This window comes from Ambystoma mexicanum, chromosome 10 (genome assembly GCF_040938575.1).
Source record: "Ambystoma mexicanum isolate Mex_15411 chromosome 10, UKY_AmexF1_1, whole genome shotgun sequence".
Lineage (NCBI taxonomy): Eukaryota > Metazoa > Chordata > Amphibia > Caudata > Ambystomatidae > Ambystoma > Ambystoma mexicanum.
Window position 1 is genome coordinate 186,886,177 of NC_090932.1, and position 24,186 is coordinate 186,910,362.

The window sequence follows — 24,186 nt, forward strand, 5'->3', positions numbered from 1 at the left end:
GAAATTGAGGAAAGCATTTCAATGTTCAAGATTTCGTTTATGTTCACCACAAGGACCATTAGCTGGTAATGCACATGAAAATCAAGGAAAACCATCAGCCCAAAGGAACGCCAGGGTAATGTTTAACATAAAAATGAGCATGTCTACAATATCGTGTAAAACTGATACTTTAAAATTACCGGAGTATCCGTGAGATCTCAAGCATTAAACAGCACAACGCAATCCGATCTTCTAATTCAGTCAAGCCATTAAAAGATGGCACCCACCTTTTCAGTGAGGTACATCAACACAACCAGTAACTCAGCAACGTAATTGAAAGAAACAAAGGACTATTCAGATGGAGCCCGAATTGACTAAAACAATGTGTTTGCAAAGCATCGGTAACACAACACGCATACTGTGGACTGAATAACAGCGAGAGGCCGTGTCGCACACATCAAGCGGTAAAATAGAAGAAACTGAGTGTTTGGATGAATTTCAGCATACGTTTACTGAACATCAAGCGCGCACGCTTATCAAACGAGGAGTTTGTTCCCTACGTCGGCCGCTCGACACAGGTGAGACAACCAAATGTTAAACATGCAACAAATTGTAAAGACGCTAAATTTTGGTTTTGTGACTGGGGCACAGCGCTCTTGCACAGGGACTGTTCCCAGCACAAAACAGACTATTACAGAAAGTTGAATCAGCTTTAAAAACGAATGTTTGCTCGTTTCTTAACAGATCGAGCAAACCTCCTTACGTGCACAATAGAACTGAAGTGGCTAAAACTCTTGGAGCTAAATTGAACATGTAGTAGATGAAGGCAAAGCGGAGAGAAGTTCACAGGATCACAGGTACAATGGTCACTTAATAAACACAATAAGAAATCATTTTTCTAAAAAAACATTTGCTTTCAAAAAATAGACAACATATGAAGGACAGAATTTCTAAATAGAAATATATGTTTAATTTTCAGAATCAACACATTGAAATATAGTATTTGGTCGCACCTGATGAAGGGCATAAAGAGCCCCAAACGCGTCGTGCATTAGAGAAAAAGTCTACCTAAAGATCAGTTCAATAACCATCATGGAACACCTTGGACTCTAAGTTTTCACAAATGTATACAAAATGAATTATTTAACTCACAAAATTGGTGATGCTATTTTAAAAAGCTGTTTCATTGAAAAAACTGTACTTAATTTGAATTCATGATTTGCATGAAGAATAATGTCAAATTGTGAATGATATGTTTTTTGGAATATTTGTAAAGTCGAACAGTGATATCGACATTAAGTATATTGATATTCTCTATTTTGAATTATTTAAAAGTAAAAAACATTATTAACTACAAAATTGTATCAAGAAGATTTATTTTGCATGATTTCATGCCCAATAGTGTGCACAGAGTTAGGTCACTTTGTTCTAAGTGATCCCACAAATTTTTCTGCTGATTATGGATTCTGTAGCCCAGAATCATACTCTGTATGGCACCTACGTAAGTCGCAATTATATGAAAAATCATTTGAGTACACGCTAAGTAACGTACAAGTTAGGAGTGCTCCTCTACACCAAATCTATCCCAATTCTAACAATATGTGCCATAACTATTTTATATGTAACAGGAAAATGATGGCTGTCGCTTATGAAAGTGCTGTGAAACAATGATTACTATCACAAGTTAAAGTCATCTCAAGGCTTAAAAACTAAAAACGTAAATATTTGCTGAAATACTCTCAAGACTGTGAAGTTAAATGCTAACAGCCTACCTGCTACTTATATTGGAGCACTTAAAAAGCTTGTGATACATTTTTGGGAGCATGTTCTATATACCTGCGCAAGGGATCCAGATAGGTAGAAACTTAGGTTTTACTTAAACACGTAGTAAGGCATTATTAGCTGCTTTTTTCTCCTTTTCATATTGCTATATTCAGCAAGCTTGTGCAAAAAATATATGAATAATAAGTGACCTACCGCTTTTCTACTTTACACTTTGGAGAACATAGCAAGTTGTGAAGCAACAAACATCAAACTACAACAAATGGGCGACAAATGGTCTAATTTTGAGGCAAGGATATCCAAAGTTGAGCAGAGGCTCAGTAATGCTGAGGATATTACAGGGAGAGTTCAAGTGCTCGAAAACACTGTCAAGTCTCTACAAAAGCACACCGAGAACCTAGACAATCGCAATAGAAGAAATAATTTGCGAATTGTTGGATTATTAGAAGGAGTTGAAGGTGATGATCCAATCTCGTTCATCAACACTCTTCTGATGAAGCTTCTGGAACTTCCATCATCAATCAAGCTGAATATCCAAAGGGCACATTGTATCAGTCCTTATATATCTGTGCAACCCTTAGTAGTGCCACCAACAACTCTTCAAGAACAATGATATTTGCACTATTAGACTATACTCACGTTCTTATGATCCTAAAGAAAGCCAAACTGATGAAGCGCCTACATGGAATGGCACCCAAGATGTATCCAATGCCACAGCTGTGAGAAGGAAATAACTCCTTGCTCTTAGACCGGCCTTTAAGCAGCTTAATGCAAGAAATGGTATACACCCAGCTATTGTCAAAGTGACTCTCAATGGCCACATATCTTCCTTTCAAGATCCTATTGCCTTCAGACATTTCATACATAGTCAGAGAAAAGAGGACATGGCTACGTCAAACGCTCCTACCTGAAACACTGTATCAAGTTTTCTTAGTCATCAATTACCTTTGCCATGTTTTCTTTTTTTTCCCTCCTCGTGGCAGGGTGTGAGGCTGGTTGTCTCCTTTTGAGGCTCTTCCTCCCCCATTTTCTATACTTCTTTACCCAGCATGGATAGGACTGGCTGCTTCCTGTTAGCCACTATTGTCACTAAAGATCTTTTTATCTCCACTTGTTTGTTTTCCATGATGGTTTTGTTAGTCTCCTCATTGTTTCTTTACTTATGTGTCTTTCATGAGTGCATATATGAAAATGACTACCGTCCTAAGTATTACATATAATCTTTGGCATAATGTAATTTTAAAAATATTGTGTTTACTCTTTATAATTTGCATACCCTTAAGTCCTGTTTTTTTAGCTCAGCTTACTGCTATAATTCTTTAAATTCAATGTAACAGCATGGAATATTAAAGGGTTACACAACCCTATCAAAAGGCAAGAAATTCTATCTCACCTTAACAGAACCAAACCCTCCATTGCATGTATTAAAGAGTCTCACCTATCCAATACAGAAGCAGCCAAGCTCACACGTCACTGGGTTGGCCAAGTCTTCTCGAGGGAAGCCAATGGAAAGAAAAATTGTGTCATCACATTCATTAGTAAAAAATGTAACTCTCAGGTATTAGCAAACGAATCTGATGGCGTGGGTAGATGGGTAATGGTTAAACCTCTAGTCAACTCCACTGAATTCACTGTACTTAATGTCTATGGACCTATGTCGTCAGATCCCTCATTCTGGATACATCTCAAAAATCATATATTCCTTTCTAACCCCAATAATTTGATTGTGTGTGGGGATTGCAATGAGAGTATGGACCGGTATATGGACAGAAAATCCAATGCACGCTATAAGCCTACAAAATCTCATATGCAGTTCACCAAATTTATCTTATAGCCTTATACCTGGCGCCTCACTCATCCCTCTGACTCTGATTTTACTTTCTTCTCCAGTCCTCACAAAACCCTATCTAGACTAGACTGCATATGTCTCCAAACCCCTTATAAATTATCTTGGTAATGCCAACATTGACTATATAGCACTTTCAGATCATGCCCCTGTCCATATTCAACTATCTTCTCTGCAAAAGCCCTGGACCCCTAATAGATGGAGATTTAATTCAGCCTTGCTTAAAGATGAGACATTTAATTCCTTTATATCAGAACAACATAACCACTACTTTACAGAGAATCTAAATCTTGATACCTCAGTCTCTAACAACTGGGACTGTTACAAAGTGGTCCTGCGAGGGCACATTATCTCCTTTGTAGCCAATAAAAAGAAGGCGCTTAAATTAGAGTCAGAAAATATCCTAAAAGAACTTAAAGCCCTTGAATCTCGTTTTTCATGCACAAACTCAGAGATGACTTTAAACTCTATCACTAAACTCAGTTCAGTTTAACAAATTACTCAGTACTCCTGTGACAATCTCCTAAAATATAAGGCAAAAATCTATCAATTATCTAATAGATCAAGTAAATCGCTAGCATCATATCTAAAACTTAAAAAAGGGAAATCTAAGATTGCAGTTATTAAAGATAGTATTGGTGATAGAAAGTTCTCAGATAAGGAAATTGTTAAAGTCTTCTCTGATTTTTATAAAAATGATATACTCCAGAAATATCCCCCAATAACCAGTTTATACATTTTTTTTTCTTAAATCTACCCCTCATATCCATTTGTCAATCTTCAATCACTTAATACACCATCTCCTCCAGTGAAATTCGGAAAGCCATGATAGACCTTAAAAAAGGTAAAGCCCCTGGACCGGATGGTTATACTGGTGATTTTTATATGCACTTTAAAGATGTTCTAATACCCAAACTTAATTAACTGTCTTCTCAATTTATTCAAGATGGCAAAGCTCGAGGATCCTTTTTAGAGGCTATACTTCTTGTTTTCCCCAAACCTGGTAAGGACCCTAAACTCCTCCAGAATTATAGACCCATTTCCCTCATTAACACAGATTGTAAAATCTTTGGGAAAAATGCTAGCCAAAACACTTTTACTAGGATTACCTAAATTAGTTAAACAAGATCAAGTAGGATACATTAAAAGGTAGACTTTCCTCAAATATTAGATTCATTTTAAATCTCTAGATCACATTCGTAACTCGAGTGACGCATTCGCTGCAGTCGCCCTTGATGCTGAGAAAGCTTTCGATCGAGTCGAAATGGGATTTTATGTTTGTAGCCCTCAAATGGCATGACCTTGAAACCTCATTCCATGTAATGGTTAAAGTGCTTTATTCCAATCTGATGACCTCCATTTTTATTAATGGACACACATCCCCATATTTTTCCCTACTCAGAGGTACTCGCCAAGGATGTTCCCTTTCTCCACTCTTGTTTATTTTAGCACTAGAACCCTTTGACAAAACTCAAATATAAAAAGGTATATCGTGTAGTAATGTACAAGTTAAATTAGCGGCTTATGCTGACATCTTGTTACTACTTAAAGATCTGAATTCTTCACTGTCATATTTTTGGGATATTATTTCAGTATTCAGATGTCTGCGGATATAAACTAAACACATACAAGTCTGAAATCCTACCCTTTAATGTTCATTGCACCAATCATCACATATTACATACAGGTATGAAATGGTGTCCAGATGTACATATCTCCTCTGCCATTAAAGACATCGTTAAATTAAACACTGCTTCTCTCCTATCAAGAATAGAGGACATTTACAGCTCCTGGTCCCCCTATACCTTTTCATGGTTGGGTAGACTAGAATCCATTAAGATGATGATAACACCTATTATTCTGTATTTGTTATATATGTTACCTGTTCCTCTTCGCTCCTCTTTTTTTAAATTTATTGCCTCCACTCCAGCCAAATTTCTTTGGGGGGGGGGGGGGGGGAACAGATTAGCTCTTAATAAACTTCAATTACCACGAGAAGCAGGAGAGGTTGGGTTCCCTGACTTCAGGAAACATCACATTGCCTTTGTCTTGAAACCAGCTCAATTATGGTTTACACATGAATATTCCGAAGATGTTCCCCAATTGTTATATCTAGAGAGAGCAATGTTATCCCCTCCAAGTCTAGCTGACTGCTTGTTGATAAAAACTAAAACAAGATTTATTCAGCATACGATCATCATCTTATCAGCACGCTACTTAAGAAGGTACTTGATCCTCCCAAGTACTGAGTCCAACCAATACATTTCTTCACATATCTGGTTGAACCCGCTAATCAGAAGATCATCACTTTTCTGGAGGCCATGGCTCTCTCTGGACATTAAATATCTAGATCAATTGTTGGTTTTTGGTGCCCCAATGAATTTTGAAATGCAAACAGACAGATGTAAGGTACCCATCTCATTTTTACAGCAATTGTGTTCCATTAATGCCATTTCTGAAAACAAGGACTTGCTTATTAACAAAATCTCTTCTCCAAATGCTAAAAGGTTACAATCTCTATATAAAGCGACGATGTCAGCTGCTATGTACCACAAAGTTCTTCGACAAAATTCATCAGTATATTAGGTGAATGTTTCTCAGCATGGCAACTAGACTGCAATCGTCTAGATGGTCAACTTGAATGGCCTAAAGTATGGAATCATATGTCCAAAGTGGCACCAGCAGCAAATATTCTACAGACAATGTTTTTCTTCCATCACAGAATTTTCATTACACCTCTGCATCTTTTCAAATGTGGTCTCTTATCTAATGATAAATGTTGAAGTTGTTTTCAATCCCCAGGATCCTTTAAACACATGATTTTGGACTGTAAATTTGTTTCATCCTTCTGGATTGATATTTGTAAAACTATTAAGACCATTTATTCTATTCCAACTGATTCTTTTTGTCCTCAAGTACTTTTTGCTGGAAGTGCAATCATTCAAAATATCACCTGTAAATCTAGAAAACATCTGTTGGATTTATTTATTATGTTAGCTATTAGGACCATCTCATCCAATTGGAAACATTTAGATAAACTCCATTATAAACTATGGTGGAATGTTATATGTAATACTCAGACTAGACAGTTGTAATACCTCTACTGAACTCCTATTACGTAAGCATGAACTCAAATGGAAGCCTGTTGTAGATTTTCTTGCTTAATCCATAGTAACATGAATTTTGTTGCTAATCTCCACCTTGCACTCTTTCCTTTCTCCTAGAAGCCAACATCCCCCCATGTATATCTCCTGTATTATTCATTATGTCTCGTCTTTGTCCCCGTCTGTTTGTACCCCCCCCCGTATTTAAAAATTGTAATCCTAGTTATTAATGAATTTAGATTCTTACAAAGCTCTATGGTTTTTCAATGATCAAACTTTGTATTGGTACCTTTTTTACTAGATATATTGATATGTCATAACACATGTTTTTGGCTATGCCTTGTAAAATGGGACATAAATAAAAACCTTTAAACACAAAAGAAATAATGGGCAAGACGTTCAATAAAGCAAACCGCCACCTGGATCTGAACTGGAGACTCTTGAGCTGTAGTTACATGCTCTAACAATGCGCCATTTTCCCCCGCAATGCTGTATTTAGAACCCCCAAAACAACAGAATTTGGTAGGAAATGTAATCTAAATTATGGCCCCTTAAAGTCCTCTGGGGTGTTCCCGTAACCCCTGGGCCCCCTTTGTCTTTCTACGAAGCCGGAAGAATTCTGTGTTTTGTCGATGCTGCTAATCTCTTGCTGAGTGCCGCTTTTCTTCACCCTGCTTTTGTTTGAATTTTGCCCTTACATGGGACCTGAAACTGAGCGCTAAGCTATCTGACAGGATAAACATATTCTTCCCTTGTCCATTTTCTTTTGATATTAGCATTATTACCCTAGTGCTGGGCTGTGTGTAACTGATCCTCCGGCATGACCCGGAGCCGAGCCAGCCCGCGATGTACTCACTGAAGCTGCCAACCCGGCTCACCCCGCTCTCACCACAGGCGTGGTAAACAGAGTTGGGGTTGCCTGCCCAACATTCTGCCAGGTGCCATGTTTCAACTTGCTGTGAGCGTTGCTCCGCTTGTGCCAGAAGCGGGAAACACCGCGATGAAGGTGGGCGAAGGCAAACACACTATTCGTCAGACTGGTATGTGACATTAAACCCCCGTGGGAGTTAAACTCAGCCTATTTGTACCAAAATAAAGGCACCCAGGGGAGTTGCTAGGTCTGGAAAGGGGGGCCCCGGGGGGAACGCTTTGCGTTCCCCCCGGGGAGGTTTTTGGCGCTGCACACGTCCAGCGAGTGGCCGTCGGGGGCAGAGCGCCTCCCTAGGGTATTTAAGGGCCAGGGAAGGTACGGGAGGCAGGCGACGGTTGGACTTGGTGATTGTGAAGTCCTGTCGCCTGCTCCCGAGCCTTCCCTTAGTGGGGCCTGTGAAGGGGGTTTGGTGTGTGAGGTGAGGAGTAGGGCAGTGTAGCTTAGTGGGTTGTGGGGTAGGTAGTTAGTTAAATATATTTAAACATTTTTTTAAAAAAAAATGATTTTATAGTGGAGGTACCGTAAATAAGGTACCTCCATTTTCTTACCTGCGGGTAGGAAAGCGCTGTTGGCAGGCTGTTTACAGAAGCCGCGGTAGAGTGCAGTGGTGCCTGTTAATTTTTGCAGATTTTTGGAGTGGAAAGTTCTGGCCGCTTCAAAGTGTGAGGAGGGGGTGGTGTTGCCTTGTCAAGTTTGTAGTTTTATGGTCATTGCTGTTTAATTTATTGGCAGCCTGCAGCGCTGTGGCTGGGGCCCGGGGTTTTCTCTCTCAGAGATAAGCTTAAGGGAGCACGGTAGCTGTATCTGGACAAAGGGGGCATTGCAGGGTTCTTAAAGGGCCCACTTATTAGATAGCAGCTACAGTGCGGTTCTTCTGGCACGCCGCTAGAGGGCAGTATTTACCGCAGTATTTTTTCAATAATTTGGAGCCTGTGAGCCCAGTTTGGGGTTTCTTTTGTGGCGGTGGGCTATTATAAGTTGAGGAAGGGGTCCTTCTCGGAAAGGGTAATTTTAAGGGGCTAATAAATAACTAAAAAAAATAATAATAAAAAAAAAGAAAGAAATTAATAATAGTAATACTAGAATTAAATTGGTAAGCATAATTGTGGGGTAATAGTTGTATGTTATTAAGAATTAATACTATTTAGGTTAGCTTTATTGCTTAACCCCCCCCCCCCGTTTTGTTTCTGGGGGCTTTCATTTTCTGGTACAGGTTACCCAGTGCTAGTGGTCCACGGGTAGGTACTGACTCGGGGGCTTAGGGTAGCTAGTTTAGCTTCAAGGGGCATAATTTTAGTGCACACTCAGATTATTGTGCACAATGGTGGGTCAGGGAGCAAGTAAGAAGGGGCTGGTGGATGCTAGGGCTCTGAGGGAGGCCCTGGAAATCATTAGCAGGGCATCTAAGGCCCAACTGGGGGGGGCCGTAGGGGAAGTAACGGGAGAAGGGGAGGTAGGCGGGGGCAGGCCGCAGCGTAGAGCTGCGGCAGATGGGGCTCTCGCGGCAGTGGTGGCTTGCACCCCCACGGCAGGTAGAGGGGCGGTTTGGGAATCCAGGGGCAGGACAATGAGGAGGGAGATAGATAGGAGGGCGTCCGGGGGAGAAATGATTTCGGGTGGGGAGCCAGTGAGGGAGGGAGTCAATGATAGCCGAGGGGAAGCTAGGATGGCTCAAAAAGAGGTGGGTCAAGGGAACCAGGGTGGGGGCGGTGATAGAGCACAGAAGGGGGTGACAGGGCAGAGGGCAAAGAGGGGTAAATACTTGCAGAAGAGTGCAGGTGGGAGAAGGAGGGAGAGGTCCCCATCAATTGAGGAGGTTAGAGTGGGGTGTGGAACGCCCCCCCCGGGTAGGAAGAGTGAGGGCGAGGGCGCTGCACAGCCCCCGCTGTTCTGGTGGATGTAGAGGGTTTTAGAACGGCCCCTCCTCGGTCAGCGCAAGGAGAGCCTAGAGGGTGCAGCACGGCCCCTAGCGATGAGGATTTCAGGGTGGAGGACGGCACACCTCGCCCGAGAGAAGAGGACCAGGCAGGGGTTTCTGCGGCCCTGCCGAGAAGACGTCAAAGGAGTGGCGGGGCAGACGCCCCGGGCTCGCACGAAGAAGATCAACTCAACTCTGGCATGAGCTTGCATCAACAATGGTATTTAAGGGGTGATGAAGGTGGATTGGAGGATTATGTGGGGCAGTAGGAGGTAGAAGGTTATAGGGCTGTAAGGGGGAGGAGAGAAAAAGTTTGAGGTGGGACCGGGAAAGGCAGTTGCAGGGTGGTCGGGGGGCAAGAGGTCGGGGGAACTATTGGCTGGGTGAGTCTGCTGATATGTTTTGTCCCCGCAGTAGGAGCCCTCTAAGAAAAGAGACGAGGAGCATCAGTGTGGACGCCAGACCGCAGACGGGCTGTGTGGAAAGAGGTGAGCGGGAAAGGGAATGTCATCTGCATGGCAGAGGGGGGACACGAGAAGGGGGACGGGAAATGAAGGGTCTGGACTGCAAGGGGTGAGCAAAGAAGTTGGTGTACAGGCCATTGGAGCCTTGGGGGATGAGAAGGGCATTTGCTCAGTGGAAGTTCAAACGGACAAGGTGGTGGAGCCATTGGTGCTCGAGGTGCCAGTTAAAAAGGGAAAGGAGGTTGAAGCGAAAGGCAAGGGGAAAAAACTGCCATACATGGGTATAACAAAACCGTTGGGAGCGCACTTGATGGCAGCAACCAAGGAGAAGATTCAGGCGGGGGAATTTGTAGATGTTTTTAAGTTGCTCCATAGGAAAGTGAGAGCAAAGGAGGGGTCTAAAGAAGAAGAGAGGGAACTGGCTTCGCGCCCAAGGGTCCCGGTGACTATTGAGAATTGGACGTCAGCATTTATCATTTATACCAGTGTATATTGTGAAAAATTCCCAGAGCGTTGCGTGGCCCTGCTGAAATATATGGACGTAATTAGGAAGGCTTTCACGAGTTTCGGGGGTTTTGCCTGGGTACGCTACGATGAGGAATTCAGAGCGAGAATGGCAGAGGACAGTCAGGCGGTCTGGGGGGAGATAGACATGGTTCTTTGGCTGCAATGGATGGCTCCAACGAGGCCTGCCCCGACATTGCACACAGCAAGTGGGCTGCCTGTGCCTTACCGGCCCTTTCTTGGTCGCCCGCCCATGAGGGGGCAGGGGGAGGAGGCAGAGGACAGCCCTCGACAGCATGTTGGGCGTTCAATAAAGAAGGCTGCACGAGGTGGATGTGCAAATTTAAACAAGAGTGCAGCAGGTGTGCGGGTCGGCATCCGGTTACAGATTGTTTTCAGGCAGGGGACAGTGGGTCAGGGCGAGGCGCGGGGCAAGTAGGTGGGGGGGGAGAGGACCGCATGCCAGGTAAATTGGGGTGTGCTGGTAGGGCGGGCTCAGTTTATCGTAAAAGGAGGGGAAGGTTTTTGGGGGCGACTTAAAGGGGGTAGGAGAAGGGTGAGGAGGAAGACGCGTAGGTAGGGGAGGGCCGCAGGGGGGATGTAACTGGAAATTGTTAAGGGGTGGTGGCCGTCGTTTGGAGGGCATGGACGACGGTGGCGAAGCCCTCACGCTTGCCGCACGACAAGGTGAATAAGCTTCAGGCTGCATGGACGGAGGTGCGGGAGCGCCTCTGGTGCAGCAAGGGGAAGTGATGAGATGGGTCTGCATGGACGGGGGTGTACTAGGGCCCTTGGTGCAGCTGGGGGAAAAAGTGGAGCAACGAAGCAAGGTGCTGGAAGAGGAATTTATGTGGAATGGACTGCTTGGACGGGGGCGCAGGTTTGGCCCCTGGTGCAGCGGTGGAGAGGAGTAAGGCAGAAAAGGGGCCTACATGGTCGGGGGTGCACTAGGGCCCCTGGTGCAGGTCGGAAACAGGTGGTAATGGATGCAAGGAGCTTGAAGATTAGTTATATGGAAGAGACTGCATGGACGGGGTTGCAGGTTTGGCCCCTGGTGCAGTGGCGAGAGGAGTAAGAAAGTAAAGGGCCTGCATGGATGGGGATGCACTTGGGCCCCCGGTGCAGGGGGGGCAACGCAGGGCCAAATTAATAAGGTGATGGAAGGTGGGGGGGGCAAGGGTGAGCAGGAGGGTAATAGTTTAGAGGAAAAAGGGGGGCTAAGTGGGTTTAGGTGTATTGTTTAAAGGTTAGGTGAAAGGGGCGAAATATAGGGGGACGGGTAGGAGAGGACCTGGGGTGTTTCCGGAGAGGGTTAAGGAGATGGCCAGAAAGGATAGGGTACTGAGGTGTTACTAGTGGGGTGGGAAAGGTTAGGAGGTTGGAACTCATTCATTTAGGAGGGGTGCAGCATCTGAAGGTAGCAGACTGGGCTATTAAGAGGAGTAGGTGAAAAGGTTGGGACGCTGGGAGTAAGGGAGATACGAAGGGTATGTCAGGGACCGGGGCAAACGGAATGTCTTTATAGATTTTTTTCAGTAGGTAGCAGGAGTGTTGCATTTATTAGGATGTTGTTGATTTGTAAGTGATTTTGTAATTTCTTTTTCAGATGCTGCTAGGAGGTCCGGTCAGATGTCAAAAATCTGGTTTTGGGACATTGTAGGGTTAAGTGGGCAGGGAAAGAAGCTGAGAAAAGGGTTGTTGGCAGGCAACTGGGGTGCAATTATAAAGATGTGGTAAGATGGTCTGGGTTTGAGGGGCTGGGATTAGTTGCTTCCTATGCTGGCTGGGTTGAGGGAAAGCTATGGGCCTCCAGATGGGGGGGGATTAGTCTTGGTGGGGAAAATGATCTGGTAAGGGATACGGTTGTGGCTCTTCTGAGGAAAATAAAAAGGGTTTTTTATGGGTCCGACAAGTGTGGCCTCAAGCAACTGTAGTGGGGACTAAGTGTTTGCCACAGAGAGTGGGAGGGGAGCGAGAAATGAGGGTCCGTTAGAGCGGGCAAGGAAGGGGATAAACGGAGAGATGGTAGAATTTTGTGCATCGGTGCGGTACAGGTTTTGGACCATAAGGAGATGGTTTAGGAAGGATTGATGAGATGTAGAGAGGATGGGTAAACTTTCCGGTTTTTGGGGAACAATCATTATCTGGCAGACTTGAGCTCTTGGCTGGGAGATTGGTTGAGGAGTTGGAGGTAGGAAAATTGGTGGGGTGGGGGTGGGGCAGAAAGAACACCTCGGGGGAGGGTTTTTCTGGTGCCGGGGGCATGGCCCCTTTTGATGTGGGGGGAGGAAAGCACAATGGGGGAATGACACGGGAAAGGATGGGGTGGCGCTGTTTGCACAATCGGGCCACCACGGGGGAACAGGTATTGAGCCTGGAGGGGCATGGCCCCGGGGAGAAAGCGGGACGCCTGGAAAAGGGGTAAGGAGACGGTATGGTCCAAGGGATAGTTAGGGAGGAAAGGGCTTTAATTAATTATTTAATTGTTGGGTAAATTATGAGAATGTTTAATTATTTAATTGGTTGTTTGAAATATGTCTTTAGTTTGTAAGGCCAGTGAGCCAGGTAAGCGTTTAATTGTAAGCTTTGGCCTGTCACATTAAAGCGACCTTTTCCACTTTCAAATGAGTCTGGGTTTTTGTGCAGTAAGCCAAAAAGACCCGGGGCTACGCTGATGTCGGAACTGTTGGGACTGGGGGTTAGCTAGTCTTTTGGCTGTAGCTCCTGAGATTCTATCCGGGGCACAACCAAAAGATCAGGGGCTATAGCCCTCTTAGCCCCCCCCCTAGAAAATCCCCTGAAGGCACCTCATATGACTGTGTGCTGTTGCAGTTGTTTGGTTTCTTTAAAAAAGAACGCTGCTGGACGGGTTCTCTTGAGTCCGGTATCTCCCTCTGTTCACTGGTAGATGTTTAGGGGAGGGATCTTGCTTTCCTCTTGGAACTCCTGGCCTTCCTTCACTGGCGGAAGATGTAAGGAAGACTGTACCTTCAGCCCAGGTCCAAATGAGTTGTCGTCCTTATACCTTTCGAAGTCATTGGATGATCTGCTAAGTGAGGGGTTCAGCCCTCTTTTAAAGCCAAATGGGCCCCAGCGATTGGTGCAGGCTAAGCCCACCTTAATGAACCAATTCTGGGTCCCACCCAACAATCTTCTGTTATGCATGAGGTCAGTCCCACCCATCTTCCTTTCTGTTGTAGATCAAAGTGTCTCTCAGGTTAAATGAGCCCTCTGTGACTCTTGATCAAAGCGTAGGTCTCCCTTGAAGCTTGTGATGAGAGCAGACTTCCTGTCTCCCTCAATTCACATACTGCGTCCCTCTGAAAGGGTTCTGCTCTGCAGGGGTAACCACTAATGGATCCAGATATGCCATTCACTGCCTTTCATACAGAGGGGGCGGAACTAGCTTCAAGTTGACACATTGCAGAACTGTTCTAATTGAGTGGGTTTTTAATAAGAATGCAATTTCAGTTTTCCTCAAACAGTAGCTGCTAGTTTTGTCCAGAATGGTCAGTGGTTGGCCGCTGACGATCTCATATTATCTCAGAACTTCCAGGAAAGAAATCAGTACCATATCAATACCACCATCCACACTGAAACACCTCATCCCTCCCAACCCTGCATCCACTTTTCTCCTTTTCACACGTCACCCAAACCTTCGTATTGGACGTCATCCAATCCCTAAGACCCTCTAATTGCAAGGGCGACTGCTGCCCGCACATATTGTGAAGCTTTGCACCCCCACTGTTATCCCCATCGTGGATTTTGTGAATGCATCCTTCAAGAGTAGCGTGGTACCATCAAATATACAAACTGCCGGGGTGACTCCACTTCATAAAATGCCCTACCTGGACCCCTCCCTAACCACCAACTACTGCCCTATCCTCCCTACCCACCAACTACTGCCCTATCACCACCGTACCATTCCTACTTACAATCCTGGACCGTATTGCGTGCCTTCAGGTGCAACAAATCCTTGAATACCATCACCTCCTGTGAGCCAGACAGTCCGGCTTCTGACCGAAACCGTATTGAAACAGCACTACTTGACTTTAGAATGCAACTTGACAGTATCCGTGACTCTTGCAATGTAGTCATCCTCCTCCTACTTGACCTCTCTGCTGCCTTTGATCTCTTGGACCATGAAATTCTCTGCTCACACCTCAGCTCACACTTTCACTTCTCCTCAGACGTTGTCAGCTGGGTCAAATCTTTCCTTAGTGAGAGATTTGAAAGAATCTATATAGATAATGCTGAAGCTGATCCCACTCCCATATCTTTCAGAGTCCTCCAAGGATCCTGCCTTTCACCTACTTTATGACACACTTACCAAACCTCTGTTCGGCATCTTGGACTCGCTTGGCATCATCTACACCAACGTTGTTGATGACATGCAAATCCTTGTCCCTCTCACTGGCACCTACTCTGAAGACGCTGTCTCTATTCACAATGTACAGCACTATCCAGAACTAGATGGCCAAGAATACCCTCTGTCTCAATGATGACCAGCTAGAGCTACTCATAGTGGGCTCCCCCCACCGCCTCAAACTACTTGACTCAGTTTATTCCTCCTTCACCATTGATGGCACGGTCATTCCAGTCCTCAAACAGTCTAAACCCTATGGGTCTATCTCGATGCAGAGCTCACCATGTCTAAACACATCAATGCCCTTGCCTCATCTACGGCCTATACCTCCAAACTTATTGCGCCAAGTAGACAATTTCAAACTACTAATAACTGCTGGACGCTCGCCAGAGCCCTGATTCGCAGTTAATTGGATTATTGTAAAGTTCTCTTCAAGGGCACGTCAGCTACCAGTCTCGCCAAACTGCAACTTCTACAAGTGGGACTCCGTCAATCTGATCATATCATGGCAGCACAGCATGCAAAGAACCCTTTCCATTGCCCACCTCTTCATCAATAATGAAGCCCCCCTCTAACTGAACAACAGCACCACAAAGAGACGTTACCTGCGTGCATTGATCTACACCTCCCTGGTTACACCTCAATTTAAAAATGCCAGAGCAGGCGGCGTGAGCTTCAGGGTCACAGCCGCCACCCTCTGGAACTACCACCTCATATCAGAAATGAGCCCTCCCACTATGCCTTCAAGAGGCTTGTAAAAAGGTGGCTGTTTGATAAATACCACTAACTTTGCACGTATGATCTCACTCCTTTGCCACTTCCTTTTACCTGAGCTGTACTACTATCTGCCGGAGTTTCACGTTTCCATGATGTAACCTGCTGATCATTTGAGGATTACTGTATTTAGTACAAACGCTGTGATACCCTTGGGTTTGGGTGTTACATAAATGCTATGAATATATAAATAATACATGAGAGGTTCCTTTAAAGACACCTTGGGTACTCCTAAGAATTATGCATGAGCGTTGATCACATTTAATTCGAATGGTAGGTACGCAAATAAGTGCAGCGTAAAAGCAAGGATTGCTCGATGTGGTGAGATGCTGGTGGATCATGGGAGCACACTCCAGTAGGGCTCCCGGTGTCAGGGTTTTGGAACACTGTGCCCATTCCCCTTCAGTTAGTGTTGGCTCCTCTCTGTCCAGAGCAACTCCGGCCTGTGGCTGCTTGTAGGGTGTGCAAGCCTGCAATGCTATTTATGCTGGCCTACTCACCCACAGTGCATCAGTGGTCATGGAGAGCGTAGAACATTCATATTTGCAGTGAGCTGTGGAGCTCTAGGATTAGCTAGTTGATATCAAACAAGAGAAGCAGAAAATGTAGAAAAACAGTTGACTTGTGTTTATTATATATAAAAAAATATGACACATATGTAAACATTCAGATCCTTGCTGCTAAAACTTCAAAAATGCTTCTGGATCTGGAGTCTTTAAGGTTCTGGTCCGGAAATTGTCAGATTCCGGAGTCTGCAAGTACCACTTTGAAAAGTTCTTCATATAGAGTCTTGACGATTCGGTTCAGGAAGGTTCTCACCACTGACTTGGCAGGCATCCACCAAAACCACCACTGAATACCCCCCAGGGAGCTTCATGTATTTTGGGATGTTTCAGTTCCTCCCCCCACTCATCCCCTCGGCGAATCTGGCCCCCTTATCTGGGGCATCGCTGGGGTCCAGCTCATGCTGGGGTTCTGGATACTAAACGTCAAAACCATCTCCATGGGTTAGAGTACGGGGGATATCATCAAACGTTCAAACCACAGCCTGTGAGGAAGAGGATGAAGAGGAGGAGGAGGCGGCTGATGGGGTGCTCGGTGAGGACGGAGAGGAACCTGCATTCCAAAACAGCCATCGCTTCTTTGGCTGTCGCTTCTGGTGCAGGTAGTCTTCCTTCTGGCGCTCCTTGCGTGCTCGCTGAAAGTGGTCTTCCTCTTTAAGGTACCAGACAGGAGGCCAGCGATGCTTCTCAAAGTACTCCTGGTTTTCTGCCAGGACCAAGAAAAGAGAGATGTCAATAGGCCACAGAAAGAGTGCAAGAGAGCAGAGGTCAGTGGTCTGAGAGACGAGGATGTGGCACAAGGATCGGGAGTACAGGGAAGGGGGGGGTCCAGAAAAATAAGCATGCAAGGCTATAGAGAGACCAATGCGCAAGGGTCCAAGGAAGAGCACAAGGGTCCAAGGAAGAGCACACAGTATCATAGAACAGGCAGAGCATAGTATGACGACGAGGGAGAACTCTGGTCAGACACACATGGAAGATGAGGAAGGAGCACTGATTAAAGAAACCCTGGAGAAGTATGAAAAGTTGAGGATAAGCAGGGCACTGGAGTCAGAGTGGGAAGCGGCGGATAAGAAGCGAGAAAGGGAAAGCAGACACAAAGAAGCTGGAGTGGCCGAAGCACAGGAGAGCACACTGGAGTCAGAAACAATGAAAATAACACGAGAAGCACTGGTGTCCAAGAGAAGGAAGGAAATCATGCAAAGAAAGAGGATGGGGATAAAGAGCTACACAAGCATGGGAGTGGAGGAAAAAGAGGAGGAGTGAGGAGAAAGTAAAGAAAATGGATGGAGCGATGGGGTATCAGAGCGGAGGATGAGGAGGGAGCTCAGATGGTCAGATAAGAAGAAGCTAGTGTCATCATTAGCAGAGCAGACAGTCAGATAAGTGGAACTGGGGGCCGAGCACTCACCAACTGACATGGTTTTCATGTCCCTGGGAAACTTGCGGCAGACACTGTTGTAATTCGTGCAGATGTGGTGCAGGCACCAGTTACCCAGCTGGTGAGCGCAGTGGAACTGAAAGAAGAATAGAAAGTTAATGCACTGTCTACTCACAGCTCTAAAGCACATGAGGCTCCAGTACACACCGGCCTCCAATGCAGCACAAGCCAAACTGGATACCCCTCTTCTGCATTTCCCATAGGTTCCCCAGGAGACACCCCATACTAGTCAAGGGTCCATTTTTGTAATTTTTGAATTTGAGGAAAGTAATCGTCTCTTTTCCCTACTGCTGGCTGACTCAATTCAGAAACATTCTGCAAAAAAATCCTGGAAAAGTTTTTAGAAAAAGGTCTGGTGCAAAGCTTCTTCGGAGAGAGGTTTTTGGGATTAGTTTGCTTAACTGGATGTATCCCAGAGTGATGAACAAGGAGGGGGATTTGTCCAGCTTTCCTGGAGGGGGATTATAATCCATGATCTGGCTGTGTTCTCATAGTGTAGATCTGGTGAAATGAATGTGTCTGTGGAGAAGCTGGTGGGTACACATTATGGAATAGGACGTTGTAACCAGCAGGCCTACTTAGTGTTCACCTTAATGTAACTGACAGTGATTGACGACCAGATAGATTGTGCCCCGGTGTACCCAAGACAAATGAAGAAAGAAAAAAACAGTGCAACTGTGCTTGCAAGTTAATATTACACTGAAAATAGGACATCGCTCAAAACTTGAGCTGACGGGGCGTTTTCATTTTTTGTAATGAAAAATCAGATTGTGAGAAGCGGAAATGTGGTAAACCCCATTTACATAGTAATATCTACTTTACATAAGTGGGTCATCAGGTAGGAGCTTATGGTGTCTGCTGTGGGAATTCTGCGGTGTGCGCGCGGGCAGCATGTCCCGAGAGGGGTATTCCTCCATATATTGCGAGTTCTTATCTTCAGTTGGGAGTGAACGGTAACATTTGGGGGTTTGAGTACCGTGTTGGACTATAAGATATGCGATTCCATATGATGTGGGTACACAGGAAACTTGCATTGCACGACGGTTGGTGCTAAAATGATGACGATGGCCTAGTTATTTACGTTGACAAGTTTCCGGAATATGCATGGATTTCACAAATGTTGATGTTTAAAGATGGCCGAAGGGTGGGCGGTGTTCAAGGGGTCAGAGTTAGCATCCTGGCTGGTGACGCTGTTCCGTTTGCCTTTAAATACGAGCGCAAGGCACTCGGCTGGTTTTCCGGTTTTGTGCCTCATCGCTCGCTGTCATACCGTTCATACCACGGCCGCCCTCGTAATGAGACCCAATGTCATGGTCTATTCCATGATTGTATCGTGCAATCTAGCAACCATCCTAAACTCACCCGCAAGCAATGAGATGAACACGGCCAGGAAGAGGGAATACGGAGACGGACAGAGGGAGCGATAGAGAGAAGGTATGCCAAGCTCCGTTGGAGGCGTGGCACTATGCGCTGGCATGCTTGTGGCCTGTAAGGCTCTGTTTGAGGTTGTGCGAGACAGCAAGGCATTCTATTATGCACGCTGGCTCTTTGCTGCAAGCAGGTCACCAATTCAACTGTTTCTAGCAGCAGGCCTCAGGAGGAGACTCCAAGGGTGCAGGGTAAAGGAATTAAGCGAGAAGGAGAGTAATCCGGAGTGTGGAATAGCCGAGAAGCCGCACTGTGAGTTGATGCAAAATTGCTCCATGCACTGTAACGGAGAGAGACTGCATTAATAAAGTGATCTTGGCAAGTATGCCCTGAGATGTATGATGAATGCGTTCCACCAACCTGCAGACAACTGCCTGTTCCTGCAAGATGCAGCGAACACGGTGTGCAGAAACCGGTCCAAAAAACAGATTAAAGCAAACTCATGAATGGTGCGCAGGCCCACAACAAACATTGAAGCTAAATGTTTTATGTTATTGGGCAAAGATGAGGTCCTCCCCGTGTTTAGTAGCCTGTAGGAAAGGTTCTGTAATTCCCAATACCCTTCTGCGGCCATCAGCAGCGAGACATGTGCTTCTGTAGATAAACCTAGATGTGTTTCTGGCATAGCCTGGATGGGACAAACCAATACAGCAAAGGGAGCTGAAATCTACGCTCATGGATTGGCACCCGAATCAGAAGGCGATTGCTCGGAATCCGAGCCCCATAGTAAACGCTGCATCGCTTTACCCGAGGATGTGCGTAGGCAAAGGGCCATCAACACCAATGCCACAAGGGTTGCTCTTACTGTACGTTTCAGAAAGAGGATCGGGGCCACTTTATTTGCCCTCTTTCTAAGAGGCAAAGGAGGTCCTGACGCAGACCGATATTAACAAATCACAATATTTATCCACTTAGTGGATCACGTGTTATTGTCAACCTCACGCAACGTAATATATAGGGGTGTCCAATTCTCTGCACCGGGCGTGCAAGAGAAGATCCAGGCAGCCGTCATGTCCCAAAGGATGTTGAACAGCAACCTTAAAAAAACATTCTATTAATTTAATCACAGGTTTTTGTGTTTGGAGTACTCTATTAGATGGCGCTGCATTGATGTGGTATTTGCATAGTGAAGTATTGATTAATTATGTGATGTTAGCTGAATTTTCATTGAAGTAATTTTATTTGGATTTTAGCATGAGTCATTTCACAATTAAATTAGGTGGATTTCACCTGAATACACTATTTTGATGAGGAAAACCGATGCCTGTAGAAATGGGCCTAAAACGAATTCAATTATCTCAAGATCTAAACCCCAAACAAACTAAGACTGTGCAGAAACATTAAATACAAGCCTTACTCTATGCCAAAAACTGACTCCAAGAGAAAACCTACAGAACAAGCCCAAAATCCATTAAAAAACCTGCAGAAACAGACAAGATAAACTGGTCATCTAAACCCGTTTGAGAAGCAGAGGCAACTTAATTCTAGCAGCCAAACAAAGACAGTGTGTTAAGAAACAGGTCAAAAACCCAATCCAGCAATCTGCTGCACAATGTCCAGAACCAACGCAACATAACAAGTAACACTGAACGAACAGAAGAACTGGGCAAAAAACAATAACCATGTAGACAAAAGGCCCACATGCAATTACCATGGGAAATAGTCCAGAGCCAATGGCGCTTCACAATAGGGATAGATTAGAGCGGATTAAATGAAGCAGAGAGGGCTTACTCGACGTTGTGACTTAAAGTAGGAAACGATGTATTGCAGTTTGCAAGTTATTTCCAGGTGAGCAGCGAACGTCCAATTTCATTGGGTAATTGAATAGATTGTTTTGATTTGATCTACGCGCACAAACACATTTTAAGATTGCAATGTTATAAGTAGGGTACGTTTCAGATGCATTTTGGAAACTGAGAACTTTAAAGTTTGGCATTTCTTTTTTTGGTGACGATTAAACCAATAAACCAGTCTTTTTACAGTGCTTTATTTGTAATATCAACACTATTTTACCAAAGCGAGAATGTTTAGGGAGTAAGCAATGTACTGATTAAACTTCATTTCATCAAGCGGCACCCCAAAATGAGTGACTTGTGGACTGTAACTTTAGCTCTTAAACAAAACAAGTCATTCAGTGCAGTGGGGTCTTTTTAACAATAAAAAGGGATGAATTTCAGTCTGGCTAAACAAAGCGGCCAAAAAACTGTCAAAATAACCAAACCAAAATGCACTGAAAGGTGCTAAAGGTAAGAGGACATTTAAGTAAGGGGTGTGAGGGGTAGCTATGGGATGCTGGGTCAGATTCTAGATGAAAGTGGTGTTGCCCTCCTGCCCCATTTAGGATGAAGAGAAAAGAATGGGGTTCTCAATAAAAATGGTAATGGTGGATGAAAGGTGTGGGGGGAAAGGCTGCATAGTGGGTGAAGCGAGGGGCAGGCGAGCAGGGTGAAAGGATTGCACCAAGAAGGAAACAGGAATAGGACAGGAAAGCAACATGTGGATGCAACGAATTTCCCCAGAGAAGGACGATATGGATAAGGTTTTCCTCATGCAATTTTTTCAGCAATTTGTTTTTTTGGGGGGGTTGAACTTTTTTCAGGGAGCCAGGTTAGCGGTTTTTGTGAGCTGTGGCCTGTCACATTAAAGTGACCTGCTCCACTTAAAAGCAAGACTGGGTAATTTTGTGCAGTAAGCCCAAAGGCTGAGTAGCAGAAGCTGCACGGTCATCCGCTTGCCAGGAAGCTCATCTTCTCTAGCAGAAGCAAGGTTAGGCCCAATCAACACAGCAGTTATGCACACACTCATATTCTACTATTATGGTGGCCGAGGTTTCATCAACCCTTGGTGCATAAGGCACTTCGTGTCCGCTGGCGCAGGATACGCAGCACAGTATTTATACAGTGGCATGCTGTTGCTGAGCACGGTGTCGCTGGTTGCAGGACACTAAATTAGTTGCTTCAAAAGCTTCTTAAAGCACAGGAATGTCTTATGAGCATAAGCTTGCGCAAATTGGCACAGCCTCTTTCGCGACATCTTGAGAACGTGCATAAGCATGGGTGGTATCACAGAGAGAATGACCGTCTAAGCATCTCCTTCAAAGGATTGGCCCCATGTGAACAACCACTGCAGCAGAGGTTGGCATTTGTTACAAACGTAGGGGCATGATGGCAAGCCTGAGCATACTCATAACTGAAGCAGCGAGTCGCAACTACTTGGACCCACAACATGTTGCAGTTAAGCCTAAGCATACTCGCGACAGAAGCAACGAGTCGCGACTACTTGGCCCCACAACATGTTGCAGTTAAGCCTAAGCATACTCGCGACAGAAGCAGCGAGTCGCGACTACTTGGCCCCACAACATGTTGCAGTTAAAGATGGCAAGCCTGAGCATACTCGCGACAGAAGCAGCGAGTCGCGACTACTTGGCCCCACAACATGTTGCAGTTAAAGATGGCAAGTCTGAGCATACTCCCGATAGAAGCAGCGAGTCGAGACGATTGGATCTATCGTATAGAAGATGCAGTTTATGTACAAATACTTTCCCCCTGTACTGTTGTTCACCATGTTCAGCACATGCACAGCGAGCAAGGGGTGAAGTGAGAAGGCCACCCCAAATGGCTTTCTAAGGGAGGGAGATTTCCTGCAGGAAACGAATGTCAGAGCCGTTGATTTCACTGCTTTGGGAGCAGAGTGACCAGGCCGAAAGGAATATTCAACCATCTGGTGTTACCATCATGCAAGTTGAACTAAGTTAGCATGACAGCCTCATTCTTTTTTTAACTTTGTTTATTTTAAATCAAGGCAGGATGATAAGTACAGACATTATAAGCAGTGGTTATTTAGGCATGTTGAACCCCAGTCCTCTACCCCCCCCCTGCGACTTCTCCCTCCCTCCTCCCCCTGGTCCATCTGTCCCATAGGCCCTGTAGGCGGGCTCCTCCCTCCCGGGCAGTCCGAATTGGGCCTCAGCGACTATGTGTCTTCCTCTGGGATCTCCTGATTTTTTAAGATCCAGCGGGCCCTGGTGGGTTTGTAGGTCAGGGCAGGGAAGCGCTGGTCGAATTCCAACACTGGGGCCCAGATATTCTGGAAACGATGAAGAGTTCCCGCTTGTGCTGCTGTCACCTTCTCCGCTATCAGAATGTCCCAAAGTTTGGTCCACCATTGGGCTATGTGAGGGCCTTCCGGGGTTTTCCAGGTTCGGGCCACCACCGTTTTCCCTGCTAGTAGGCAGTGAGTCACTAGTTTCGCTCTGGGTCCGGAGCGCGGATAGGTCCCGGGAATTGGAGCACCCAGCAAAAGCGGTTCTGGTTCCAAGGGAATCGTTGTTCCGGTAATTTGTGAGATGGACCCTAGGCAAGCTTTCCAGAATGGTTGGATCTTCGGGCAGTCCCACCACATGTGGAAGAAGGAGCCTGGGTGGCCGCATCCTCTCCAGCAAGAGTGGTCCACCTGGGGGTTCATATGGTGAAGTCTGAGGGGCGGATAGTACCACCGCAGCGTGATCTTATATGCACATTCCCTATTGGTGATGCAGGTGGACGAGGTATGTGTTCTGGTCCATATGTCAACCCAGGTTTGATCCTCTATCGGGTGACCCAGGTCCGCTTCCCATTGGGCCATGCAGCGGGTTCTTGTGGTCAGGAAGTCGCTTAGAAAGCGTCTGTACAGGGTGGATACTCTGCCGCGGGTTGGAAGATCTCCCAGGGTGAGTTCTAAGGCAGTAGGAGGGCGTGTTGCTGCTTGCAAGGTTTGGGGATGCGAGCACCAGTGGCGTAGTTGAATATATGTGAATCTATCCCGTTCCTGGAGTTGGAACTTCTCCTTGCATTGGGCGAATGTGAGAGGTCTCTCCCCCGTATACAGCTGGTCTATGGTCTCCAGCCCACCTTTGATCCAGTTAGGAAAGTTGCGAGGATTCATACCCGGTGTGAACGTTGGATTATGAAAGACCGGGGAACATGGGCTCAGTCCTCTTGGCACTCCCTTTCGTTTTAGTGCCCAGTCCCAGGTGCTGAGGGTGTGTTTAGTTGATAGTAGGAGCTCTCCCCAATGGGTCCTGAGGGGGGGCGGGATGTGTGGTAGA

At 45.5% G+C, this 24,186-nt stretch overlaps 1 protein-coding gene across 3 annotated transcripts in view; it reads right to left on the reverse strand.

The window, feature by feature from the left end:
* Nucleotides 1-16,280: 16,280 nt before the first annotated feature.
* Nucleotides 16,281-24,186, reverse strand: part of RHOBTB2 (Rho related BTB domain containing 2) — a 314,611-nt gene continuing 306,705 nt past the window's right edge. For all 3 annotated transcript variants that reach the window (XM_069617690.1, XM_069617691.1, XM_069617692.1), the window contains 2 exons: nucleotides 17,643-17,748; nucleotides 16,281-16,937 (listed from right to left, as the gene is read on the reverse strand). In XM_069617690.1, the coding sequence (XP_069473791.1) occupies nucleotides 16,705-16,937; nucleotides 17,643-17,748 (339 nt within the window). In that variant the 3' untranslated portion in view covers nucleotides 16,281-16,704. The remainder of the gene's footprint in view (nucleotides 16,938-17,642; nucleotides 17,749-24,186) is intronic.